We start from the raw sequence: 20810 nt of genomic DNA, 5'->3' as shown, positions 1-20810 counted from the left end.
GGGAAGATTAATTAAACATAACTTTTACTACGTCAAGTTTTATTCATCTAAAATTAAATCTCTCAGATGAAATATTCATTTTGAGTTACAAAGTTTATAATAAAATAAAAATTTAATATTAATCTTCACTTGAGATTAATCTGTTACAATATTTGTTTAATTACATACTTTCATTAATATGCTTTTAGGTTTTAGTAATTACCAGCTTAAGTACGTATGAGTTGATAAAAAAACCAATTACACTGCAGCTTTTTATTAAGCTCTTTACTAATTTTTTTGTAGTCTCAATCACTCGCTTTTTGTTTAGCGAACATTGAAAATTTAGTTTTTTACTCCTATAATTTTTTTTTCTAAATGAAATTCTTAAGTAATATTACTTATATTTATAATACATAATCATAAAAATATGGGGTGTCTTGGATATGATATCCAGTACATTTTTTCGACATACGAATGTACAAAGATGATAAGTGTTAAAGAAGACTACAATAGCAGTGAACCAAGTCAAAGATATATATCGGTACTTTTTCTTTCTATTCATAACATTCTTTTATCTAGAAAAAAACATCAACAAAAAAAATATAAAAATAAGAAGGGGATGACGATGAATGCTGGTCACTGGAGGGGATGTCAGAGTAGAGATGGTTGATCGACCGTACCCACCTACACGGCTTCCGCCTCTCATTTGCCCCGAGCACCCCATTGCTACCCGGGACTTTATTCACGATAGGTGTTGGCTCACTTCTGGATTGTCCGCCGTTGAATACGGAGGTGCTCCAACTGAACTCAGTGATCTCGGCGATAATATATTTTAACGAGGCTATTGTAAAAAAAACTAATCTTTCTTCGAGGAAAAAATCCGACAAGGTATTTTTTATTTTAATTAAAATATTTTATATTTTTTTTAAATTTAATTTCATCAATTTTAAATGGCACTTGAAAATTCTGTTTACGTGGAATTGCTGAAGAGTTTGTTCGAGGCAACAAGTGTCAAAATTCGTGCTTTACATTTCAACTGCTTGCTATTTATTTTTTTTTTTTTTTGAGCCTGTTCATTGATCTCAATGCTTTTTCTGATAATCTAAAATTTATGTTAATACAAGTTTTATAGATTAAACAGATTATAATCATGAATAACAAAGTAAGAGTAGAGAAATTTACTGGCGTATTTTTTATCGTTCATTATGCATAATTCTCAGTGTATTATTAAAATAATCTCATGAATTATAACTCTGATAAAAACTTTATGAATTATTTTTAGATGACTTTTTCCTGGACACGATTTTTTTTCGTGGGGATTGTCGTTGTTTCCGTTGAGTCGTTAGCTACTGGATTATTGGAAGATGTTGCTAAAGCCGATCAAATTATGCGACCTAAAGGTATTCAAAGATTCTCAATTCCAACCATAGTTATTCGGCTATAATTAGCTGATTATAATTGAATTTAATGAAATAATTTGGTATGATTACAGCCAAGCGAACGCAAGAAATATTGATGTTTGGAAATCAGCAAAACCGACGAGTTGACAATACAGCAGCGTCTACTTCGCACAACACGAATGTCGAAAAAAGTAATTTGATTTATTTATTCAATATTATTTTATTAAATCAAGGATAAATTTTAATAATAATTTCATTGATAAAAAGGAACTTTGGGAACATCAGGATTTGAAGATGTAAAAGCAGCTTTATCGGATGAAGAGGGATTTAGTGACTACAAGCAACCCTTGAACCCGATGTATGAACGTGACAATTTTTCACCCTACGAAAAAAATTATCTGTAAATATTTTTGTTAAATATTATCATTTAAGATATTAACTTGATTTGTTAGATTTAATATTTAATAAATTATATTTTTATTCTTTATTTATTTTGCAAATTTATTTAGGTACGGTAAAGTAATGATGAATGAGGTCAACGATGATTTACCAAGAAACTGGGAAATTCCAGCGTATCCACGTTACTTTAGCTACAGCGAAGAGCGTCGTAAAAGATCTGAGAAAGCCGGAAGTAATAATAATAATTCAAGTCCTTCATCTACAACCCGCCCAACCCAATCAACTTCATCACCATCAGCGACAACCGTTTCTCCACCACCCGCTACCACCCGGAGTACTCAACGGACCAGTTTAATTCAAGCAAAACGAAGGTAACTTATTTTCCTTGTTATTCCATTTGATAATAATGCCAAATACCTATTTTCATCATGTTCCACAGCGCAAAATAAAATAAAGCTACCAGAGTAATAATGGTAATAATAATTATAATAATAAACCAAGGAAAATTAATTTGAAAAAGCTATTAAGTAAGAATCAAAGTAAAAGCCATCAAGACCTTTTCCTTTTATTCTCAACGACGTCTCATTTATATTTAATGAACATCACTGTCAAATGACAAGTAACTTTTAGCGAGTATGATGGTGTGACAAAAAGGCTTTACAGAAGCCCACCTGTAGATTGCCATTGAAGAACCAACTAACTGCATGACCGCTTAAATTTATCGAGAACAAATTCGTTTGATCTGTTTTCACTGACGTCCTTCGCTTTGACCGTATTATATGTCATCAACTACAACCCTTTTTCAGTCTCTGTTCCTCTATCTATTCACATTATCTCTTTAAAGTCAGTCTATTAAATTTTCCCGTTTATTATTTATTCAATACGGGAGCCAATATCTTGAATCGGTTTGACATTTACACAAGTAACGATGATAATTCAATAGAAGCACTATTTTTCACCCACGCAGCAATAATTTATCAAATCATCGTTTATTATTTAATCAATACCACATTCGTATTACAATACTAAACTATAAATATCTTTTGTAATTTTATGTCATGACAACTTGTTAATTTTAGTATTTGACAGTTTACGGAGCTATGAAAAGACAGAAAGGGAACTCAGTAGAGTTAGTCAACGAGAGGTCAGACTTAATAATTCAATGGGCGTATGAATATAAAAGTAGAAGTTACCGCAAATACCCGGTTAAGGATAAACATCAATCATTCTGATGTCTTATATCAATCAGATACTATTTATTCTGTCAATTCCACACGATACTACTAGAAAAGTCAATTTCTTGGCGTGGGTGTGTGGGTGGACTCGTCATTCACTAAAATCCAATTAAATACAAAGTAAAATTTATTGACTACTGTGACGAAAAATTTATCACGAGTCTTATAAGAGAGAAAAAAAAAAGTTTTTGAATTAAGTATATAATTTTGAAGAACTTAATCTTCTTTATTTGAGAAGAAAAATTCTTGAACTAATAAATTTTTCTTGATTTAAGGAAATTTTATTTGATTCAAAAATTTTTCGTCTTGATTCAAGACAATTATTCTCTTCAAAATTATTTTCTTGGTTCAAGAATTTTTCTCTCGAATCAAGTTAATTTTTTTTTCAGGGTACACAGAAAAAAAATGTTCTTGGATCAAGTAAATAATTTTGAAGAACTTAATCTTCTTGATTTGAGTAAAAAAATTCTTGAACTAATAAATTTTTCTTGATTTAGGGAAATTTTACTTGATTAAAGAATTTTTCGTCTTAATTCAAGACAATTACCCTCTTCAAAATTATTTTCTTGGTTCGAGAATTTTTCTCTCAAATCAAATTAATTTTTTTTTCAGTGTAGAGACAAGAAAAATTGATAATTGGCTAGTCAGGTTTAGGATAATAGTAAAATGAAGTAATGTAACGCTTTGAAATGAGATAAGAGGGAAAATATCGTGCTATGACTATTTACGTTACGTACTTTTATCTATATTCGATTCTCTCACTCTAATTCTGGATAACTTGGTCACAGAATAAAATTTGTGTTACTGTAATGCTTTTATATGAATGTATGTATGGATGTATGCATGAGTATATAGATATCATCCTGGTCTTGGAGTCTGCACACTGCGGCTGAGCGTTCGATACTCATGACGCAAAGGAAATAGAATGAGAGAAAGGGAAAATAGGAGAGTGAGCTTGAAGCTTGGTTGGTGTGCTACGAAAAAGCTGAATGGAGTCTCCAGGGAAACTAGGTCATAGCGAAGGACTACTGATGACTCGGCAGTTTGCCAGATAACAACATTAACCGATTCTCTTCCTCTTGAGCTTTTCTCGACAAACTACAAACTATGCACTCCTCTCTACTATTCAATAGAATAGACTGAATAAATTTGCTCCCTAAATGCATTAATACTATCTCGTTTACTCTGCCTTTGCATATTAAGCGTTAAAATTAAGTTAAACAAACCATTATTGTAAGATGTTTTTTTCATGAATAGGTATATACATACATTAAGCTGTCAGTGAATGAAAGTTTATTTTCTTTCTTAGACAAATTAGCTTAGTTCTTGCTTTTTTACGGAGAAAAGTTTTAGAGTATCTGTATTTTCTAGTTGTTATTTCAGAGAAGAGTCAAAAAATCAATAAGTAATTATAACTTTTACTTAAGACTTGGTTATTTCTCAGTAAATTAGTTTTATAGTTAATGTCCTTCATATATTAACTTATTTTTTTTTTATAAATATTAGTTTTCAAATAGAAAAAAAATAAATTTCTTACTTTTAACATTTATTCAATAAAAACAGTTATTAAGGGCCAGTTTTTCAATCCAGGATAAAATTTTATCCGAGATAAAAGTACTGCCAATATAATAATAAAAATAAATAATTTAGCACAGTCACTTATTTTTAATTAAAATAAATAAACATTAACCGCATGTCACAGAAATATTAATCTCCAACTGTGACAACTTGCTGATTGTAAATAAATAAAATAAAATTTAGGAAAATGGATGATCCTGAAGGCCATCCCTCCAACTTCCCGCTAATTCTATATCTAAGCACTTGAAATTGCATTTGTAACGTTATCGAGCTCTTCGATCTCCAAATTACAAGTTATGTGTTATTTTGAGTTCTCCGAGCTCAAAGCGGTCGCTGTTCTATGCTTTTGAGCTCTTTGAGCTCATATCTTGCGTTTGACATATCTATTATTAATCTATAATTGTGTTAATTAATTTAAAATAATTTAAATGACACAATAAGAGGGTTATTATTATTTATATGTATTTATTTTTTATTTAAATAAATAACCAAATTCATGAAGAACTAACTGAAAGCAATATCACGTCGCTAAATTCTTTATTTATTTATTTATTTTTTTTTTTTATTATATTGACAGTACTTTTATCTTGGGTAAAATTTTATCCCGGATTGAAAAACTGGCCCTAAAACTTAGTTGACATTTTATTAAATAATTGAAAAAGTTTTCATGGCAATAAAGTTTCAAAAACAAAACAACCAAATAAACAAACTCTTATTTATTATATTAATAGATTTAATAAATTTTTTTTTCTTACAGCCCACCTGCTTACCCAGAACTGAGATACAAACGAGCTCTCGACCGTGAAGATCTTTTAGCCTTGCTCTCCCTCTGGGAAAACAGCTCTCGTAACAGGTAAAAGACAATTTAACTTTTTTTTATAATTTACTATTTATCATAAGATAAAATAACATTACTATTTCTTCTGTATTTTTTTATTTTCAACTAAACAGATGATTTATTTTATGCTTCAGAAACTGGAGAAACTACGGCAGTGACGAGTACGAAAACATAGACGACGACGGTAGTGTTGCGGAACTTGAAGACGAGGATCCAAGATGTAATAATTTGTAGCTTATATTTTATTTAATCTTGCTAATGTAAAATGCTAATTAATTTTTGAATTTATGGTTTATTCAGCTGGTGCATGGCTAGAAGGACCCATTTATTCTCCACATCACTTTAATCTTAATTCAGATGTTGTGCCGTCAGAAATTGGAATCCCGAGAACACATCCAGTTAATCCTTATGAGCAGTATAACACTCAGTATGTACCTCCTTATGAGAATGCACAATATGGTTCAGCTCAATACGGTTCACTTTATCCTCAGCACACTTACTACCCATCGGAAAAGAGGTTTATAGTTTCACGGAAACGTTCTCAGGTAAAATAAAAATTTTTAATCTTATTTATTATCTTTGTCATCTAAATGGATTACTGGCTTATCCATAAATTGATTGTAAATATATTTATAAGCATCCGTTAAAAATATAGAGGCAATTATTTTTAAATTAAAAAATAATTGAGTTTAAAATTTAATGTTTTTTTTTTTTTTTTTTTTTTTTTTACCCGTAGTGGTTATTATGGGTCTAGATGACCCCAGGCAATTTTTGAGTTGCTCTTGCTTCGAAGATATCATTTAACCCTTTAGAGTCAGAGGATCTTGAAACGTCTTCGCGTGAGAGTAGTGGGGAGAGCGCAAATCCATAGTAAGACCCAAGAGTGGGGTTTCAAGGTCAGACTCTAAAGGGTTAAAATGGTATCTGTGGTAACATCTATTATTGTTTGAAGATTTTTTGAGATTCATGGAAATTTACGATTTCAATTGCTCAAATAAATATACTTTTTGAAAAGCTCGACATGACACCACTTTTTTTTCAAAGTATGCGATATCCGGAGTAGAACCCCGGAGGTCATTTTTATTTATCTTAAAAAATAAAGTTTTTAGTAAAAAAAGTCAAATTTTTCGAAATTTGATTTTCTCGTACTTTTTTTTTATAATTAAACAATTAAAAAAAAATTAAAAAACGATTGAGTTATTCAACGGAAGTGTTAAGAATTACTCTCATGTACGGCTTGAGTTAAAATATTGAAAATAACGCAAGTAGCAACAATTTTTTCCGTGCATGGAATCAACTAAACCCAGTATGACCATTACGGGTTAATTTTCTAAATTAAAATAATTAAATTTTAATTTTAATTTTGATCAGAATCAATTTTAATAAGTTAATTATAATTAATAGGGATACGATTCTTACGCCGGTCGAAATCTCAATGACATTGTGAGCTTTTCGCAGATGATGAATTCACAACCCCAAGGATACCTCTATCCACAACGCATTCTATATTAATTTGATCAATCGCTTCTCTAAAATTATATTTAAAACGAGAGACAAGAAATAATGATCACGAGTTATGATTCATTTGAATAAGTCTAGATATCTTCAGATTAACGTTAATAAAAGTTACCAATTGAATAATTATATGGAAAAGAAAAAATATATTTTTATTTTATTCTTAAATTTCTGTATAAATGTTATTTAAAATATTTAAACGTGAGTCTGAAGATATCTTAAACTAAGATTGAAAATTACGTTTTTTTAAAAAAAAATATTTATATGGTGTGTCTTAAATTCATAAAGTGATTTTTGGAAGACTAAGGATCAAAGAATACATTAATGTTACTTATTAATTATTATATAAAACAATATACAAATTATTATATATATATATATATATATTATATGGAGTAAATGATACGACTGATTTTAAATTTAAGTATACGTTTTACCAAAGAATTTTGCATTTATTATTATAAACATAAGTTATCTTTTAATTTGTATTATTTTAGTTTGATAAAATGTTCACACGATACAGATTACGATTTTCATTATATCTAATCTATTGATAGTTTTAATTTACCAGATGAATTAATAATGATGTCTAAGCAAATTTATATAACAAGATCAATTAGGGATTATATAATAGTTATAAACTAACTGTCGAGTCATATGGATAATTTATGCTCCTCTGTAACTATAAATAATTTTACGAGCTAACTACGATAATTATAGATTTATTTAGATCAAAGGAACCCTTATGAGAGGGCAAAAGCTATTAATCAGGACAGTTTAACTTTTACTATAACTCAACTGTAATTAACTTCCTTTCAGTTTATGTTATGCGTATTCTGTATTTGTGTTGTTTGCTTATTTAATTATAGTATCCAATGCAGTAAAATTTGAATTATAGTTAGCTTCAACGCTAATATGAATCTACAGTAATTTATTTAAATGAAATATAAAATTAATAATACAAATACAGAAATTAATAATTGCCGAGAGCGTTTCTTAATAAATAAATAAATAAAAAAAAATCAGCACAATGTTAAGCTCAAGCGTTAATTCTGAGTAAAAAAAATTATCAAATAAATTATTCATTAAATATTATAAATCTTAAAACAAAAAAAAATATATCGTAATACCTGTGTCGTGTGATTATAAAAAATTGTGTTTATTTTAACATTTGATTATTTATTGCTACATCATCTGTATGTATACGTCTGTGAACTTAAATAAGAATACAATGCAACTAAATTGATAGTCCATGAAAATAAGAAACTGAATATAAAAGTAGAAAACTTTTGTATTGATTTTTGTCATAAAAAAAAATATATAATAAAGAACAAACAGTAAATTGAAATTATTTTGCATTGTATTCATTCGAATATTAAACCTTGTTAATAAATTAGTTATCGCAATATAATAACACAAAAATATGCAGCTAGAATCTAGAATACATGATAAATTATTATTTGTCCGCCGTGCATGCCGAATGTGGTAATTAAAACAAATGTTTATTAATATTTAACAATTATAAAAAAAAAACTTATATATACACATATATATATATTATCAGTGTGCTATAAATTAAATGTGAAATCTCATATCTTTTTTAATGAAATTATTTCCTTCATATTAAAATATCTAAAATAGATACTCGAGAATAACTCCTCGTGATGCTGAATATAAAAAGTGATTTTTTCGATACTTCTATTTATTTATTTATAAATAATGAATAAAAAACTAAAAAAAAAGAAAAAAAATGTGAAAACTGAATAAAATAGAATTTAAAAATTCAGAGAAGAATATTGGATACTAGCCTAGGACGATTGATCAATAAGTTGCTCAAGGGAGGTCAGAATATCTTGATATGGAACGCGAATTTTTTGAAGTTAATTATAAATGGAACAGATAAAAATCCTGTTTTCGCAGAAACTTGTTACTAACGTAACTTTTAAGCTTCACTGTAGCTATCAGAACAAAGCATTTGTTAATACAGAATAATTGTAATCTATTGGGTTTATACTTGCCAAATGTAACATTGTTTATTAATCAAGTACAAGCTCAGAGAAGATCCTTTTAAATAATCGCAGGGCACGGAGGTGGAGTAAGACCTGCCGTGCCGAATCGTGAGATGACTGATTAAATAAAAATTTTTTTGATAGTCCTAAATATGATACCGAGATAAAATATCGGTACGACTAATAGTATTTTTTTAATAGTCATAAATCTACTGAATAATTGATACAAAAAATAAACAAATTAAAAGCTGTATATTTATTTATCTAATGAATACATATTTATTTTTTTAAGTGAATGGAAATAAAGTAAAGTCTTGTTACTCATAACTTAGAAATTAAATGCATATAGAAAATCCATGTATATACATATAGATATATATTTATTATTATAATTATTTACCTTCATGATCTGTAATAATAATAAATAGACGTCATTGGCGTCAATTCAGTTTTTAATAAACAGTTTCTAGTCCAAGTACATGTTAAAATTATAACTTACATATCAGCTTTGTTTTCTATTAAATCCACAGTAATAACAAATCGTTAATGCTTTATTCATTATTTAGTTATTTATTCTTCTGAATAGACGGTGAGGATGCTGAATGTATTGTGTAGTAGCACTTGAAAAGTGTTTGCGGTTTAACCGTCTACATTTTACAATTTTAAATCTAATTGTATTGCTTGTCAATAATCTTTTTACCTGATCAGTGTTTTAAAATCATTTTTTAATTCAACATTTGATTTGTTTATTTACTTTTTATCATCTTCTATAATTATTGTCAACGTACAACTTATAAAAAATTTAGTTTAGAATAAAAAAAAAGAGTATTCAATAAGTTAAAAAAATCGTCTATTATATTCTACAATTTTGTGAAAACTACACAAAGTTAATTATCTTAAAATTGACATTATTGGTTTACCGAATCATGTTTAACTACTGTAAATTATTATAATTATTATTAAAACGACAAAAATAAACAATATTGCTTATGCACTTATTGTTGGTCCTAATAAAATCTAACTCTTGTCCCATAAAATAAATTCTACAACTTTTTAGCAAACTTACTTTATTTAAAACCTATGATAATTATCAAACATCAATTATCAAATATTTTAAAACTTTTAATTCATACTCTTATCAATTATTTGAAGATATATTAAAATATTCAAAAAATGATATATTCAGAAATTTGTATCAAATTTATTAATTCTATCAATTACAATGATTACCGATGTTTTTTATGATCATATTTATTACGCTTATCCTTACTTCGACTGCGTCTTCGATCTTTTCTTTCTCGACTTCGACTTCGTTCTCGACGCTCGTTCCGTTCCCTTTCTTTACTCCTCCGCCGTTCTTGACGTACTTTTCTGTCTCTACTCCTGCTCCTTCTGCGATCTCTCCTTTCTCTACTCTTACTCCTTTTTCTCTCATTTCTTCCTCTGCTTCTACTTCTTTTTCTTTCAGTTCTTTCTCTGCTCCGACTTCTTGGTCGTTTTCGGTCATCTTTAATATTGCGATTTTGGACTTGATTGTCATTGAGGTGCAAAATTCCTTTGCCTTTACCTCTCCAGCGCATTTTGGCAACGGACTGAGAGAAGTCTACCTTAATTCTCCTGTCATCAATCAACACGTTGTTCATCTTGAAATATGCATCTTCACAGCTCTTACGATCGGCGTATTCAATGAAAGCATATTGAAGTGAATCACCGGTCTTATGATCTCTAATGACTTCACATCTGTAAAACAAAAATAGTTAAATTAAAATATTTATTACCAGCAACCTTGTAGTCACTATGTAATGTGACTGCCGTGACTTGTGAACTATAAATAAATAAAATTTTGCTTTATTAAATAATGACTTTTGTTAAATTGCACTGTACTTTTTTAACTATTGACGTTTTTAAAGATATAAGCTCATCCCGATGTTACACTCATCAAGAACTTTCGTTTGAGTACCCACATGCATTTCGATATATATATATATATATATATATATATATATATATATATATATATATATATATATATATATATATATATATATATAATAATAATAATAATAATAATATAATATGAAATATATGAAAAATTGATGTGGGTACTCAAATGAAAGGTCTCGATGAGTGTAAAATCGAGATCAGCTTATATCTTCAAAAATATCATTAGTTGACAAGATACAAGGTCAGTTCTTAATTATTGACATTTTTAAATATATAAGCTTATCCCGATGTTACACTCATCAAGAGCTTTCATTTGAGTACCCACATGCATTTTTGACATATTTTTCATATATCGACGTTCTAATTAGCAAATTTTCTAACTCCATTTTAGAGAATATTCTATTTTTACGAAAAAAAAAACAATTAGTTAAAAATTTATTATCACTTTAAAAAACTATTTTATATAATTATTATTATCTAATAGAGATATAATATTCAGGTTTGAATCATTCAAATAATTTATAATTCGATTATGGCTACATCAAAATGTTAAAAAATCACCCTCTAAAAAATATGGAGTTAGACAAATTGCTAATTAGACCATCGATATACATATATATAATATATATAAATATATGAAAAATTGATGTGGATACTCAAATGAAAGGTCTTAATGAGTGTAACATCGGGATGAGCTTATATCTTTAAAAATGTTGATAGTTCACGAGATACAAGGTCATTTCTTAATTATGTATCTAGAGATAGAGAATTTTCGAATGCAGCCTAAATACTTATAATAAATTGAATATTGGTGATAATGATATGAAACTATGAAAAGGCACAAATTCAAGTCAAGACTTTTCCAACGATACCAAATTTAACCATAAAAACCTATTTTATCATATAAATACACTGGTCACAAAATTTTGCTTATTCTCTTAATAATATAGGTGATTAATATTGAAGAAAATTTAGACAAATATTATACAAATTAAATTATTAAAAAAAAAAAAAATTACCCAATTATTTGTCCAAATCTGCCAAAAATTATTTCCAAATCATCGTCACTGGTATCAGGATGCAGTTTACAAACAAACAAAACATTTTCAGGTGGTGCTATATCAGCATCAGGAATATCACCAACAATTTCAAGAATAGTCGCTGCTGCTTTAGCTTCCTTATTTTTTCTCATTTCAATTATTTCTTCTTCAGTCATACCAGCCGTATCATCTATCGCTTCATCAGCCCCGATTCGATCGCTCTTTAGACATTCTTCTGTTGGCCCAGGACTGCGATCAGGAATCTCCAACCCTTTAGGATCATCATACGGATCTTCTAGAATAACTGTATGGGATATACGTATGTCTTGAAGAGGACGATGTCCCACATCATCACAAATAGCCTGATTAAATTTTAAAATTACATCGATCCCTTCAACAATTTCTCCAAACACACAGTGCTCACCGTCGAGAGATTGAAGATTACGACCAAGTGTAATAAAAAATTGTGAACCAAGCATATTATTTCCGCAATTCACCATCGACAATAAACCTACCCGGTCATGTTTAATCTTGGGCATCTGCTCAGCTTCGTAATAACGGGCTTTTTCACCTAATACCATTCCGTATACACTTTCTCCACCTTTACCGGTTCCGGTAGGGTCTCCAGTTTGAGCGATAAATTCTCTTTCTACTGTATGAAATAAACTCCAATTGTAATATTTTATTTTGCATAATTTTAAAAAATTCCGACATGCTGAAAAAAAAATTATTTTTAAAGTTAATTGATAGGTAAATTATCACATACAAATATTTATAATTATAAAAGAGTTATGAAAAAATACATTATTATTAGTAATAAATATTAAGTCAGTCAAAAATAATACTAAAGTTAACCGACGTTTATAAATTGTTTTTCATTTATTAAATTATATTTTTTTGTAATAATTTTTTCAATAAAAAAAATTCTAAAAATTTTTAGATGTCGGCTAACTTAATTTTCATAAGTCAAAAGTTAATAAGTTTACTTACTTTGTGGACGTTCATTAGTGAACAAATCAACAGTGAAATCTCCAATAGTTGTTTCAATAACAACCGACATTTTTAAAATTAAAAATCTCTAATAATTTCAGTTTTTAATTTCAGAATCGAAAACGTAATTAAATAAGAATAAATAGACAAAATAAAGGTTATACACTCGGTGATGTTTTTTCATGTAAACAAATGCGCACACTATAGTCCTGAAGTTCCAAAGTTTACCACTTTTTGCGACTCGCGCTCTAGGCGATTTTAAAACAAAAAGACGGAAAAATTTTATCTTTCAAATTCGAAGCAATGACACAAAAAAACCATTACGGTGAAAAATTGTTTCTTTTAATTATTTAAACTATTTTGCAATTGAATTTTTTTTTTTTATATTAATTAATGGTTTTTTAACATAAGCGCCCTAAAGTCCTTGATTGTCATTTTCTCAGTCGATAAAATATTGATCTTGTATTATGTCAGCAAAATGCTTTTCTGGGAATTCTTTATTTATGTCTTTGATTTTTTATGGATTGTGAGTTGTAAATAATAACACACAATAGATAAACAGTGCAATTGTGCATTCGTTGCGTTAATATGGTCAAGTGTATAACCCTAAAGTGTTTTCTGTTTTGAAAGTTTAAAACTTGCTGTTTATTTACGTAAAATAGTTTTCTTAAATTAAAAGTCATAATTAAGTATGAACCCATTCGCAGCGGCAGCGTTAACAGCATGTTGTTTGGTTGTTGGAGCTGTTGCAGCTACTATATATGCTTTTTCACGACGTCAATACAACAATCATCATGAAAATCATCACAATCATCAAAAGTAATCAATCCAATTGTATACGAATATAATTGCATGTAACAAACTCAATTAAGAAACAGGTAATTAATAAAGATATTTTTTTCCAGTGAATTTAATCCAGGAAGAGCTCGTAACTTAACTTGTCCATTTTGTGGACAGGCTGTAGTTGCTAATGATTATCCACTAGCTTGCGGTCATTTGTGTCATGTAACTTGTTTTAGAGCACAGCCTGCAAGTAGAAGAGACGTAAGTTTATTATTTGATTTAAAACACACCAACACACTTATAAATTATTTAAAATTTTTTGTAGAATTGTTCATTTTGTTACGATGATCAAGATTATGAAGTATTAGATGATCAAGATGATGAAGCAGTAGTAGTAAGAGGATCATTTTCAAGAATGCATGAAGAAGTTAGATACCGACCGAATCATCAATCTCCGTCAAATATTAATGAAAATGATGTGACTCCTGCATCAGCTCCTGAATCAACGTCGGGGACAGCATCGACAACAAAAGAAGTCTGTTGTGCATTTTGTAGAGTATGGCTAGAGATTTCTGTAGACCAGAAACAATTAACTTGTGGTCACTATGCCCATAATAATTGTTTTGAGAAATTAAAACATTTAGTAAAGGTATTTATTTACGTTTTATAAAGTTTCGATATTTTAACATTGATTGAATATTTATTTATTTTTTTTAGTGTCAAGAATGTGTTAGTAATGATTCATCAGACTCGGAAGACGAAATATAATCTCCGTCACATTCACAGAAAAAAAAATTAACTTGATTCAAGAGAAAAATTCTTGAACCAAGAATATAATTTTGAAGAAGATAATCGTCTTGAATCAAGATAAAAAATTCTTTACTCAAGTAAAATTTCCTTAAATTAAGAAAAGTTTCCTTAAATTAAGAATTTTTCTACTCAAATCAAGAATATTAAGTTCTTCAAAATTATATACTTGATTCAAGAACATTTTCTTTTCTGTGTTTCGTTCCCAAATACTAATTGATCTGCTTAGAAGTTAATTAATTTATTATTAGAAGGCTAGATTTTACTTGATACTCTATTAAATAATATATTAGAAGTAATTATTATTCATAATTTATTTTTCTTCTTCATTTTTTTTGGAGCAATGAAGAACAAGATATTATATATTTGTTACATAAGTAAAATGACGTGGTGTACTTTATTGAGATCTGATAAATAAATTGCGCTTTGTGATAAAATTTTTTTTCTGCTTCTGACAATGATCGAATAAATACATTTATGATTAGATAGTTTCTACTGATAATATTCTAAGTATTTAAAATGACTACGCTATGCATTTATTCCTCACAATTTATCCAGTTGTAAAATCCAACAATAGAAGCTAGTAAATCATGACGGTTCATTGGTCTGGATTGGTATTTGAACTCACTTTATGTTCACTATTGTTACTTTACGAATATTGTAAAAACAAGAAGAAATTGAAAAAAGAAAAGTGAGTAATTTTTGAATTATAAAAAGTACATTATTAAAAGTAATTTTTTTTTTTTTTTCCAGAAACCAACAATTAAATCATCAAGAGGAAATTTGTACTGTTTGTGGAAAAAAGATTAAGTTACAATCGAAAAACCACAAACTAGATTGTGGCCATAGTTGTCACAAAGTATGTTATCGATATCAATCTAAAAAAGTAAGATAATGAGCTTCTAAATAACATTACAAATTTGACAGTATATTATTATATTTTTTAAAATTAATTATTATTTTACAGGAGTGTAATATTTGCAAAATCGAGTCGATTAAAGATTTTGAAAAACTTGATTTTCAAGTAGAAGAAATTGACATGGAAAAAAATTAATGCCTGGTTAAAGTGTCATTAATTATCATCTCTGTTTAATTAAAAATTATTGTTACTAATTGAGTATATTATAAAAAAAAATTAAAATGATTTAATATGAATTAAAAATGTATAAATAACATTATTATATTTGTCATTGAATTTGAATTTAATAATATTTTTAATTAAAAGATGTCAACTGAAGAAGATTCTTTTAAGTTTAGACTATGATAGAAAAATGACCAATAGATGACACTAGTTGATAATTCGTAAAGGTGCGGCGGCGTAAAAAGTATAAAGTGCGCAATTGTACGTGTGTGCGACACGATCTTTCCTATGGAGAGTTGGAGTTTGGTTACATACCTGCTGCTTACTATTGTACCATATACACACATGTCCAACTCATACAAGTATGATAACTACGTGCATATACATATATAGACTTACATAAATTGATATATCTATACATATGTACATGTAAGAATACATATATAGGTATATACGGCAAAAGCAGTGAAGAGTGAGTTACTCGATCGAAAAATGGATCTTACACCGTGTTCGTGTGCGATTTCACGAACTTTGATCGTGGCACGGTGCCTATAAAATAATATTACGGCTTAACGGTTACGCATATAACGCTAAACAATTGTGAATAATTACTCTAAACAAAATATATACAACTTAACCAGTAATAATTATTAATTATCATCATTTATATAAAAATTTACAGATGGTCAATGAACATTATTATTATCATCAACATTATTATCATCATCATCATCATCAACATCATCATCGTTGTGAGAATATCAAGTCATCCAATTTACATTGATAGTATTTATAGTTTATCCCGGTTTATTTTTACCTTTAACAAGACTTAAAATATAAAAATGCAATCTACTACCGGCTGAAGATTTGTTTCTCATTAAAAAAAAATTTTTTTTTTTTAATTATTATCATCATTATTTAGTAAGTATCATTTATAACCATTTATTTTATAATTAACACAAAGTATAATTTGCTATTTTTTTTTAAATTTATTTTTGTGACTCATGTATTCGTACATCCTATCTTGTCGCTAAATGTGTGGGTGTGTATGTGCATTTAGAAATACTCATTATTAAATATATATATACATACTACTTTTGCTATTTAATAATTTTTTATTTTTTCTAGTTTGATAGCCAGCATGTATATCATGTATATCACTCATTTTAATTATTCAACTCATTAACATTCCGATGTATTTTTATTGCCTACCACTGCTTTCAGTCGGAATTATTTATTTTAAATAATCTATTTATGTATTATTTTTTTATTATTTACATGTATTATTACAGCAATTATCTATTTATTAATTGCCTATTTAAAAAACGCTTATATGAACCTGAATTGAATACTTTCATGGTCATAAATGATCTAATTGATTTTATCATAATTTATGTTTCTTCTAATTAGGTTTACACTGAATTATTAGATGCAATGAGATTAAAAATTTTAATGTCCTACAACTTATCAATTAAATTGCTTGTTTATAATTTAATTATATATATTTTTAATGAATTAATTTTAATTATATTTATAAGTCAAACTGTATTGTCTATATTTGTGTTTTTTTTGTCTAGTGTTGGTGGTTAACGGGTCTGTGAGGTCACAGAGAAGTTTTGGGTTAAATAAGGGGCAACCGTGTTGTTATTGGAAATAAGAGATAAATATTTACATAAAAGACAAATATATAATTATATAATAATTAATTACTATATTAATTAATTAAACAAATAAACAAAATAACAATTATTATAATAAAATGAATACAATGGAGTCAGCAATAACTGGTCGAAGGCGTGCTGCTAGTCGGCACTCTGCTGAGGACCAAGCTCTCGATCAAATAGCAAAAGAGGTATGCTATTTATTTTTAAACACTAACATTTGACGGTACATAAGATGCTGTCACTTGTACAATGTATTGTGATTGTACTAGATTTTATTTTTTTTTTTATTATTATTATCATTTTTTTTTTCTTTTCAATTCAATGAGCATTTCAATATAAAGTATAAAGACTTTAACATAAACGTAGAATACAGTTAGCGCTGTATGTGATTCGAATAAATTGTAAATATTTATATTTTCTTTTATTTACTGCACGTTTATTGTTTTGTTCAGTATTTTAAATTTATATAATACCTTGAAGCTTTATTTACTATAATAATTTACAGGCTGGAGAAAGATTAGCAGCACGAAGACAAGCCAGGGCCGAAGCACGAGAAATCCGAATGAGAGAGTTAGAAAAACAGCAAAAAGAAGCCGAACAAACCGCTGATCGTGTTTACGATATGTGTAATGGTAAACAATAGATTTTTAATTATAATATTAATTAATTAATGAGTTTAACTGAGTGATAATTTTTTAGCTGACGGAACAAGAACTTTGAGGGTAACACCAGATCCTACAAGGGTTTCACGCTTATTAACAAATTCAAATAATTTTCAGTCAAGTCGTAGGTCTTCCGAAGATTCCTTAGAGGATGCTGGTCAAAGTAGAGATTTAAGAGTAAGTTTACATTATTTTTATTGTTATTCACGTTCTTATCCATGGTTCATAATATATTCAATCGGTTCTTGTTTTAAGGATATTTAAGCTTAGACGGCGTAAAAATTGTTTTGAATCATTAAAAGTTATATTTGTATATTTTATTAATTTAATAATTGACAATTTTATTTTATTTTAACTATTTTGAGATGACACTAGTACTAGAAAAAATTATAAGTCGTATGAATGCCGAGATTATTATACATAAATTTAACAGTTGATGTTTGTAATTGAGTACCTGAGGAAGCGAAACTTTGTATGAAATTTAAATAAACATCAAATATTAAATATCCTTAAAACAAGAACCAATTGAATATATTATTTTTATTTTTTTTTTTTATTTGCAAAACAAATATTAATTTGATTATACTTTTGTGTATTAGTTAGAGCTTAAAGAGCTTGAAGAAAAATTTAGAAAAGCAATGATTGCTAATGCTCAACTGGATAATGAAAAATCGTCATACGTTTATCAAGTGGATTTACTTAAAGATCAATTAGAAGAATCGGAAGAATCCGCCGCTACATTGCGACGAGAGCTCAGGGAAAAAACTAGTGAGGCTAAATTATTGCAACGTGATTGCCAACGGTTGAAAGAGGATTTTGAAATGTGTAAAACATTACTGGAGGAACGAGATAGGCTTATAGAAGTAATTATAACTTTAATTATTTAAAAAAATTTTTAAGTATTATATTTATTAATTGGATAATTTATTGCTAAAAGGAAAATGGATTGGTAATAATTGAAGATGAGGTCAGTGATGACGAAGAAGCAGAAACAACTAATGGATTTGTGAATCGTAAAAAAAAAGTACTAGTCAGTACGGAAGCTGCTGAATTATTACAAAATGCTGGTGAAGGATCTCTAGGTTGTTATTATTAATTATAATTAATTTATTTATATGGATATTATTAATTAATTTATATATTTATTCTTTAGATGTTCGGTTGAAAAAGTTTGGTGCAGAGAAAAAAGAATTACAAGATGAAATCCGACATCTAAGACTAGAATTGGAAGAAGCCAAGAGTCGATTAAGATCTGAAAGATCGTCTGGATCAGTATTAGGTAGAAGAATTATTTTTTTTATTATTATTGAATAATCAATTTGGTTGTTATATTTATTAATAATATAATTAACGATTTTTAGACTCAGAAGACGTCCAAAGGGAAGCAAATAAATTGTTGGCAGATTACAAATTCAAGTTACAAAAAGCTGAACAAGATATGTCGACGTTACAAGCAACTGTCGCGAGATTAGAGAGTCAAGTTATTCGTTACAAATCAGCGGCCGAAACTTCTGAGAAAGCCGAAGACGACTTGAAGGTTGAGAAGCGGAAATTACAGAGAGAAGTATGTCATTTAAGTTTATTTTCAATTTTAAATTTGTTCCTGACTGATGGGTACTAATTATTTTTTTTTCTTTTTTAATTTAAAGGTAAGAGAATCACAGAGTCGTGTTGAAGAATTAGAAACAACAAATTCACATTTACAAAGACGATTAGATAAATTGATAAAAGCAAAATCGGCTCTTTTGAAAGAGCTCTGACGGGACGGTAATTCCGGCGAGACCGGATAATAAAATTAATGCTGCAACAATTAAGGTGATACTAGTAGTTTGTACCTTTCATACAAAGATGAAAAAAATTTAATAACAAACAAGTATATAATTCATCATTATACACTAACTTAAAATCTGTTAAATATGAAGTGAAAGTGGAAAAAATAACAATCAGATATATTTATTAAAATCGTCTAATAATTATCTAATTCATACTCTTGCAATGTGCAGCCAGTTGATAGCACCATCTTAGGCGTTATTTCGTTAGTTTTGCGTTTACAACTTTATCGACATGAATTTCATTTTTTGGAATATACTCACTCTTAAAAAAAAAAAAAAAAAATAAATATATAATGTATATCAAAATAGTTAAATAGATTTTTTTTTAAACAATTTTAAAAGGTTCTTTGTACTGAGACCTAATGGTCGTTAAAATTGAACCATTTTGTATTTAAAAACCACAAACAAATTATGATTGCGTGATTTACACACAAAGATTTCAAAATTAAATTTTTTATAACTATATAAAAATATTACTGGATATTTAAACACCAGAAATGTCAGTCGCCTAAAAGACAAAACGAAATTGATGAAAAAAAATATGTTAATTTACATAAATATATTAATTATTTATAATAATCAACATCGAATTATCAATAGATCGAAGTTTTAATCGGATATGTAAATTTTTCCAATGTTATTTATTATTATTAAAAAATAATATGATCCAAATGATTCTCTTAGAAGAAATATTAAAAAAATGGTGCGTACTTAGATTTTCAACTCGTACAAAAAAATATTCGAAAGCGTGATCAGTATTTAAAATAAATTTTTAAAAATGAATGAAAGGATTATTTAATATTTTAGTTGTGCAATTAAACAGAGTCTTGTTTGTTGGAATGTTTTTAATACCTTAATTGCATTTATTATATACTATTGGACATTTAAACAAAACGACCAATATTTACAAAACTTAAAATTTTTTATACGTAAACAAAATATTTTTAATCAAACAAAGTTTAAATAGGCGATACGTGAGTATCGTAAAAGTCTCATGCCTAAATTATAATCGAGATAATGCTAAAGATGATTAATTGCCATACAATTTAAAAAC

At 27.9% G+C, this 20810-nt stretch overlaps 4 protein-coding genes across 9 annotated transcripts; 3 read left to right on the top strand and 1 right to left on the bottom strand.

Moving 5' to 3' along the window:
* Nucleotides 1-679: 679 nt before the first annotated feature.
* On the top strand, nucleotides 680-10009 carry LOC123275126 (prohormone-2-like). Its single transcript, XM_044743047.1, has 9 exons — nucleotides 680-867; nucleotides 1262-1379; nucleotides 1472-1570; nucleotides 1647-1779; nucleotides 1889-2149; nucleotides 5349-5444; nucleotides 5564-5649; nucleotides 5730-5974; nucleotides 6834-10009. Exons 2-9 carry the CDS (start codon nucleotides 1262-1264, stop codon nucleotides 6939-6941), a joined length of 1146 nt encoding a protein of 381 aa, XP_044598982.1. The 5' UTR covers nucleotides 680-867; the 3' UTR covers nucleotides 6942-10009.
* A 123-nt stretch (nucleotides 10010-10132) lies between these two features.
* Nucleotides 10133-13125, bottom strand: LOC123275124 (peptidyl-prolyl cis-trans isomerase sig-7). The gene is made up of 3 exons (XM_044743040.1): nucleotides 12928-13125; nucleotides 11917-12652; nucleotides 10133-10693 (listed from the first exon to the last, which is right to left on the bottom strand). Exons 1-3 carry the CDS (start codon nucleotides 12995-12997, stop codon nucleotides 10180-10182), a joined length of 1320 nt encoding a protein of 439 aa, XP_044598975.1. The 5' UTR covers nucleotides 12998-13125; the 3' UTR covers nucleotides 10133-10179.
* Nucleotides 13126-13367: 242 nt separating this feature from the next.
* On the top strand, nucleotides 13368-14954 carry LOC123275127. 2 transcript variants are annotated; one of them, XM_044743048.1, is made up of 5 exons: nucleotides 13368-13746; nucleotides 13833-13971; nucleotides 14036-14359; nucleotides 14428-14489; nucleotides 14715-14954. In XM_044743048.1, exons 1-4 carry the CDS (start codon nucleotides 13619-13621, stop codon nucleotides 14476-14478), a joined length of 642 nt encoding a protein of 213 aa, XP_044598983.1. In that variant the 5' UTR covers nucleotides 13368-13618; the 3' UTR covers nucleotides 14479-14489; nucleotides 14715-14954. The 2 variants fall into 2 exon arrangements, with proteins under 2 accessions (XP_044598983.1, XP_044598984.1); XM_044743049.1 differs by lacking the exon at nucleotides 14715-14954 and having other exon boundaries at nucleotides 14428-14495.
* A 989-nt stretch (nucleotides 14955-15943) lies between these two features.
* On the top strand, nucleotides 15944-20663 carry LOC123275125 (leucine-rich repeat flightless-interacting protein 2). 5 transcript variants are annotated; one of them, XM_044743041.1, is made up of 10 exons: nucleotides 16000-16198; nucleotides 16281-16519; nucleotides 17176-17450; nucleotides 17768-17894; nucleotides 17962-18101; nucleotides 18524-18787; nucleotides 18862-19006; nucleotides 19078-19203; nucleotides 19277-19488; nucleotides 19574-20663. In XM_044743041.1, exons 3-10 carry the CDS (start codon nucleotides 17358-17360, stop codon nucleotides 19682-19684), a joined length of 1218 nt encoding a protein of 405 aa, XP_044598976.1. In that variant the 5' UTR covers nucleotides 16000-16198; nucleotides 16281-16519; nucleotides 17176-17357; the 3' UTR covers nucleotides 19685-20663. The 5 variants fall into 5 exon arrangements, with proteins under 5 accessions (XP_044598978.1, XP_044598976.1, XP_044598977.1 ...); XM_044743043.1 differs by lacking the exons at nucleotides 16000-16198; nucleotides 16281-16519 and adding an exon at nucleotides 15944-15960; XM_044743042.1 differs by lacking the exon at nucleotides 16281-16519 and having other exon boundaries at nucleotides 16000-16238.
* Nucleotides 20664-20810: the final 147 nt, after the last annotated feature.

This window comes from Cotesia glomerata, linkage group LG1, assembly GCF_020080835.1.
Source record: "Cotesia glomerata isolate CgM1 linkage group LG1, MPM_Cglom_v2.3, whole genome shotgun sequence".
Taxonomy (NCBI): domain Eukaryota; kingdom Metazoa; phylum Arthropoda; class Insecta; order Hymenoptera; family Braconidae; genus Cotesia; species Cotesia glomerata.
This window is presented reverse-complemented; position numbering and strand designations above follow the sequence as displayed.

What these genes read in the sequence shown, in the direction of transcription:
- LOC123275126 (XM_044743047.1), top strand. Translation starts at nt 1,262, where the DNA reads ATGACTTTTTCCTGGACACGATTTTTTTTCGTGGGGATTGTCGTTGTT. An exon ending in TCAAATTATGCGACCTAAAG is followed by an intron (nt 1,380 to 1,471) that starts GTATTCAAAGAT and finishes GTATGATTACAG; the next exon opens with CCAAGCGAACGCAAGAAATA. An exon ending in TTAATTCAAGCAAAACGAAG is followed by an intron (nt 2,150 to 5,348) that starts GTAACTTATTTT and finishes TTTTTCTTACAG; the next exon opens with CCCACCTGCTTACCCAGAAC.
- LOC123275124 (XM_044743040.1), bottom strand. Translation starts at nt 12,997, where the DNA reads ATGTCGGTTGTTATTGAAACAACTATTGGAGATTTCACTGTTGATTTG. An exon ending in CACTAATGAACGTCCACAAA is followed by an intron (nt 12,653 to 12,927) that starts GTAAGTAAACTT and finishes TTTTTTTTTCAG; the next exon opens with CATGTCGGAATTTTTTAAAA. An exon ending in AGATTTGGACAAATAATTGG is followed by an intron (nt 10,694 to 11,916) that starts GTAATTTTTTTT and finishes TTTGTTTTACAG; the next exon opens with ATGTGAAGTCATTAGAGATC.
- LOC123275127 (XM_044743048.1), top strand. Translation starts at nt 13,619, where the DNA reads ATGAACCCATTCGCAGCGGCAGCGTTAACAGCATGTTGTTTGGTTGTT. An exon ending in AGCCTGCAAGTAGAAGAGAC is followed by an intron (nt 13,972 to 14,035) that starts GTAAGTTTATTA and finishes AATTTTTTGTAG; the next exon opens with AATTGTTCATTTTGTTACGA. An exon ending in AATTAAAACATTTAGTAAAG is followed by an intron (nt 14,360 to 14,427) that starts GTATTTATTTAC and finishes TATTTTTTTTAG; the next exon opens with TGTCAAGAATGTGTTAGTAA.
- LOC123275125 (XM_044743043.1), top strand. Translation starts at nt 17,358, where the DNA reads ATGAATACAATGGAGTCAGCAATAACTGGTCGAAGGCGTGCTGCTAGT. An exon ending in ATCGTCTGGATCAGTATTAG is followed by an intron (nt 19,204 to 19,276) that starts GTAGAAGAATTA and finishes AATATAATTAAC; the next exon opens with GATTTTTAGACTCAGAAGAC. An exon ending in AGCGGAAATTACAGAGAGAA is followed by an intron (nt 19,489 to 19,573) that starts GTATGTCATTTA and finishes TTTAATTTAAAG; the next exon opens with GTAAGAGAATCACAGAGTCG.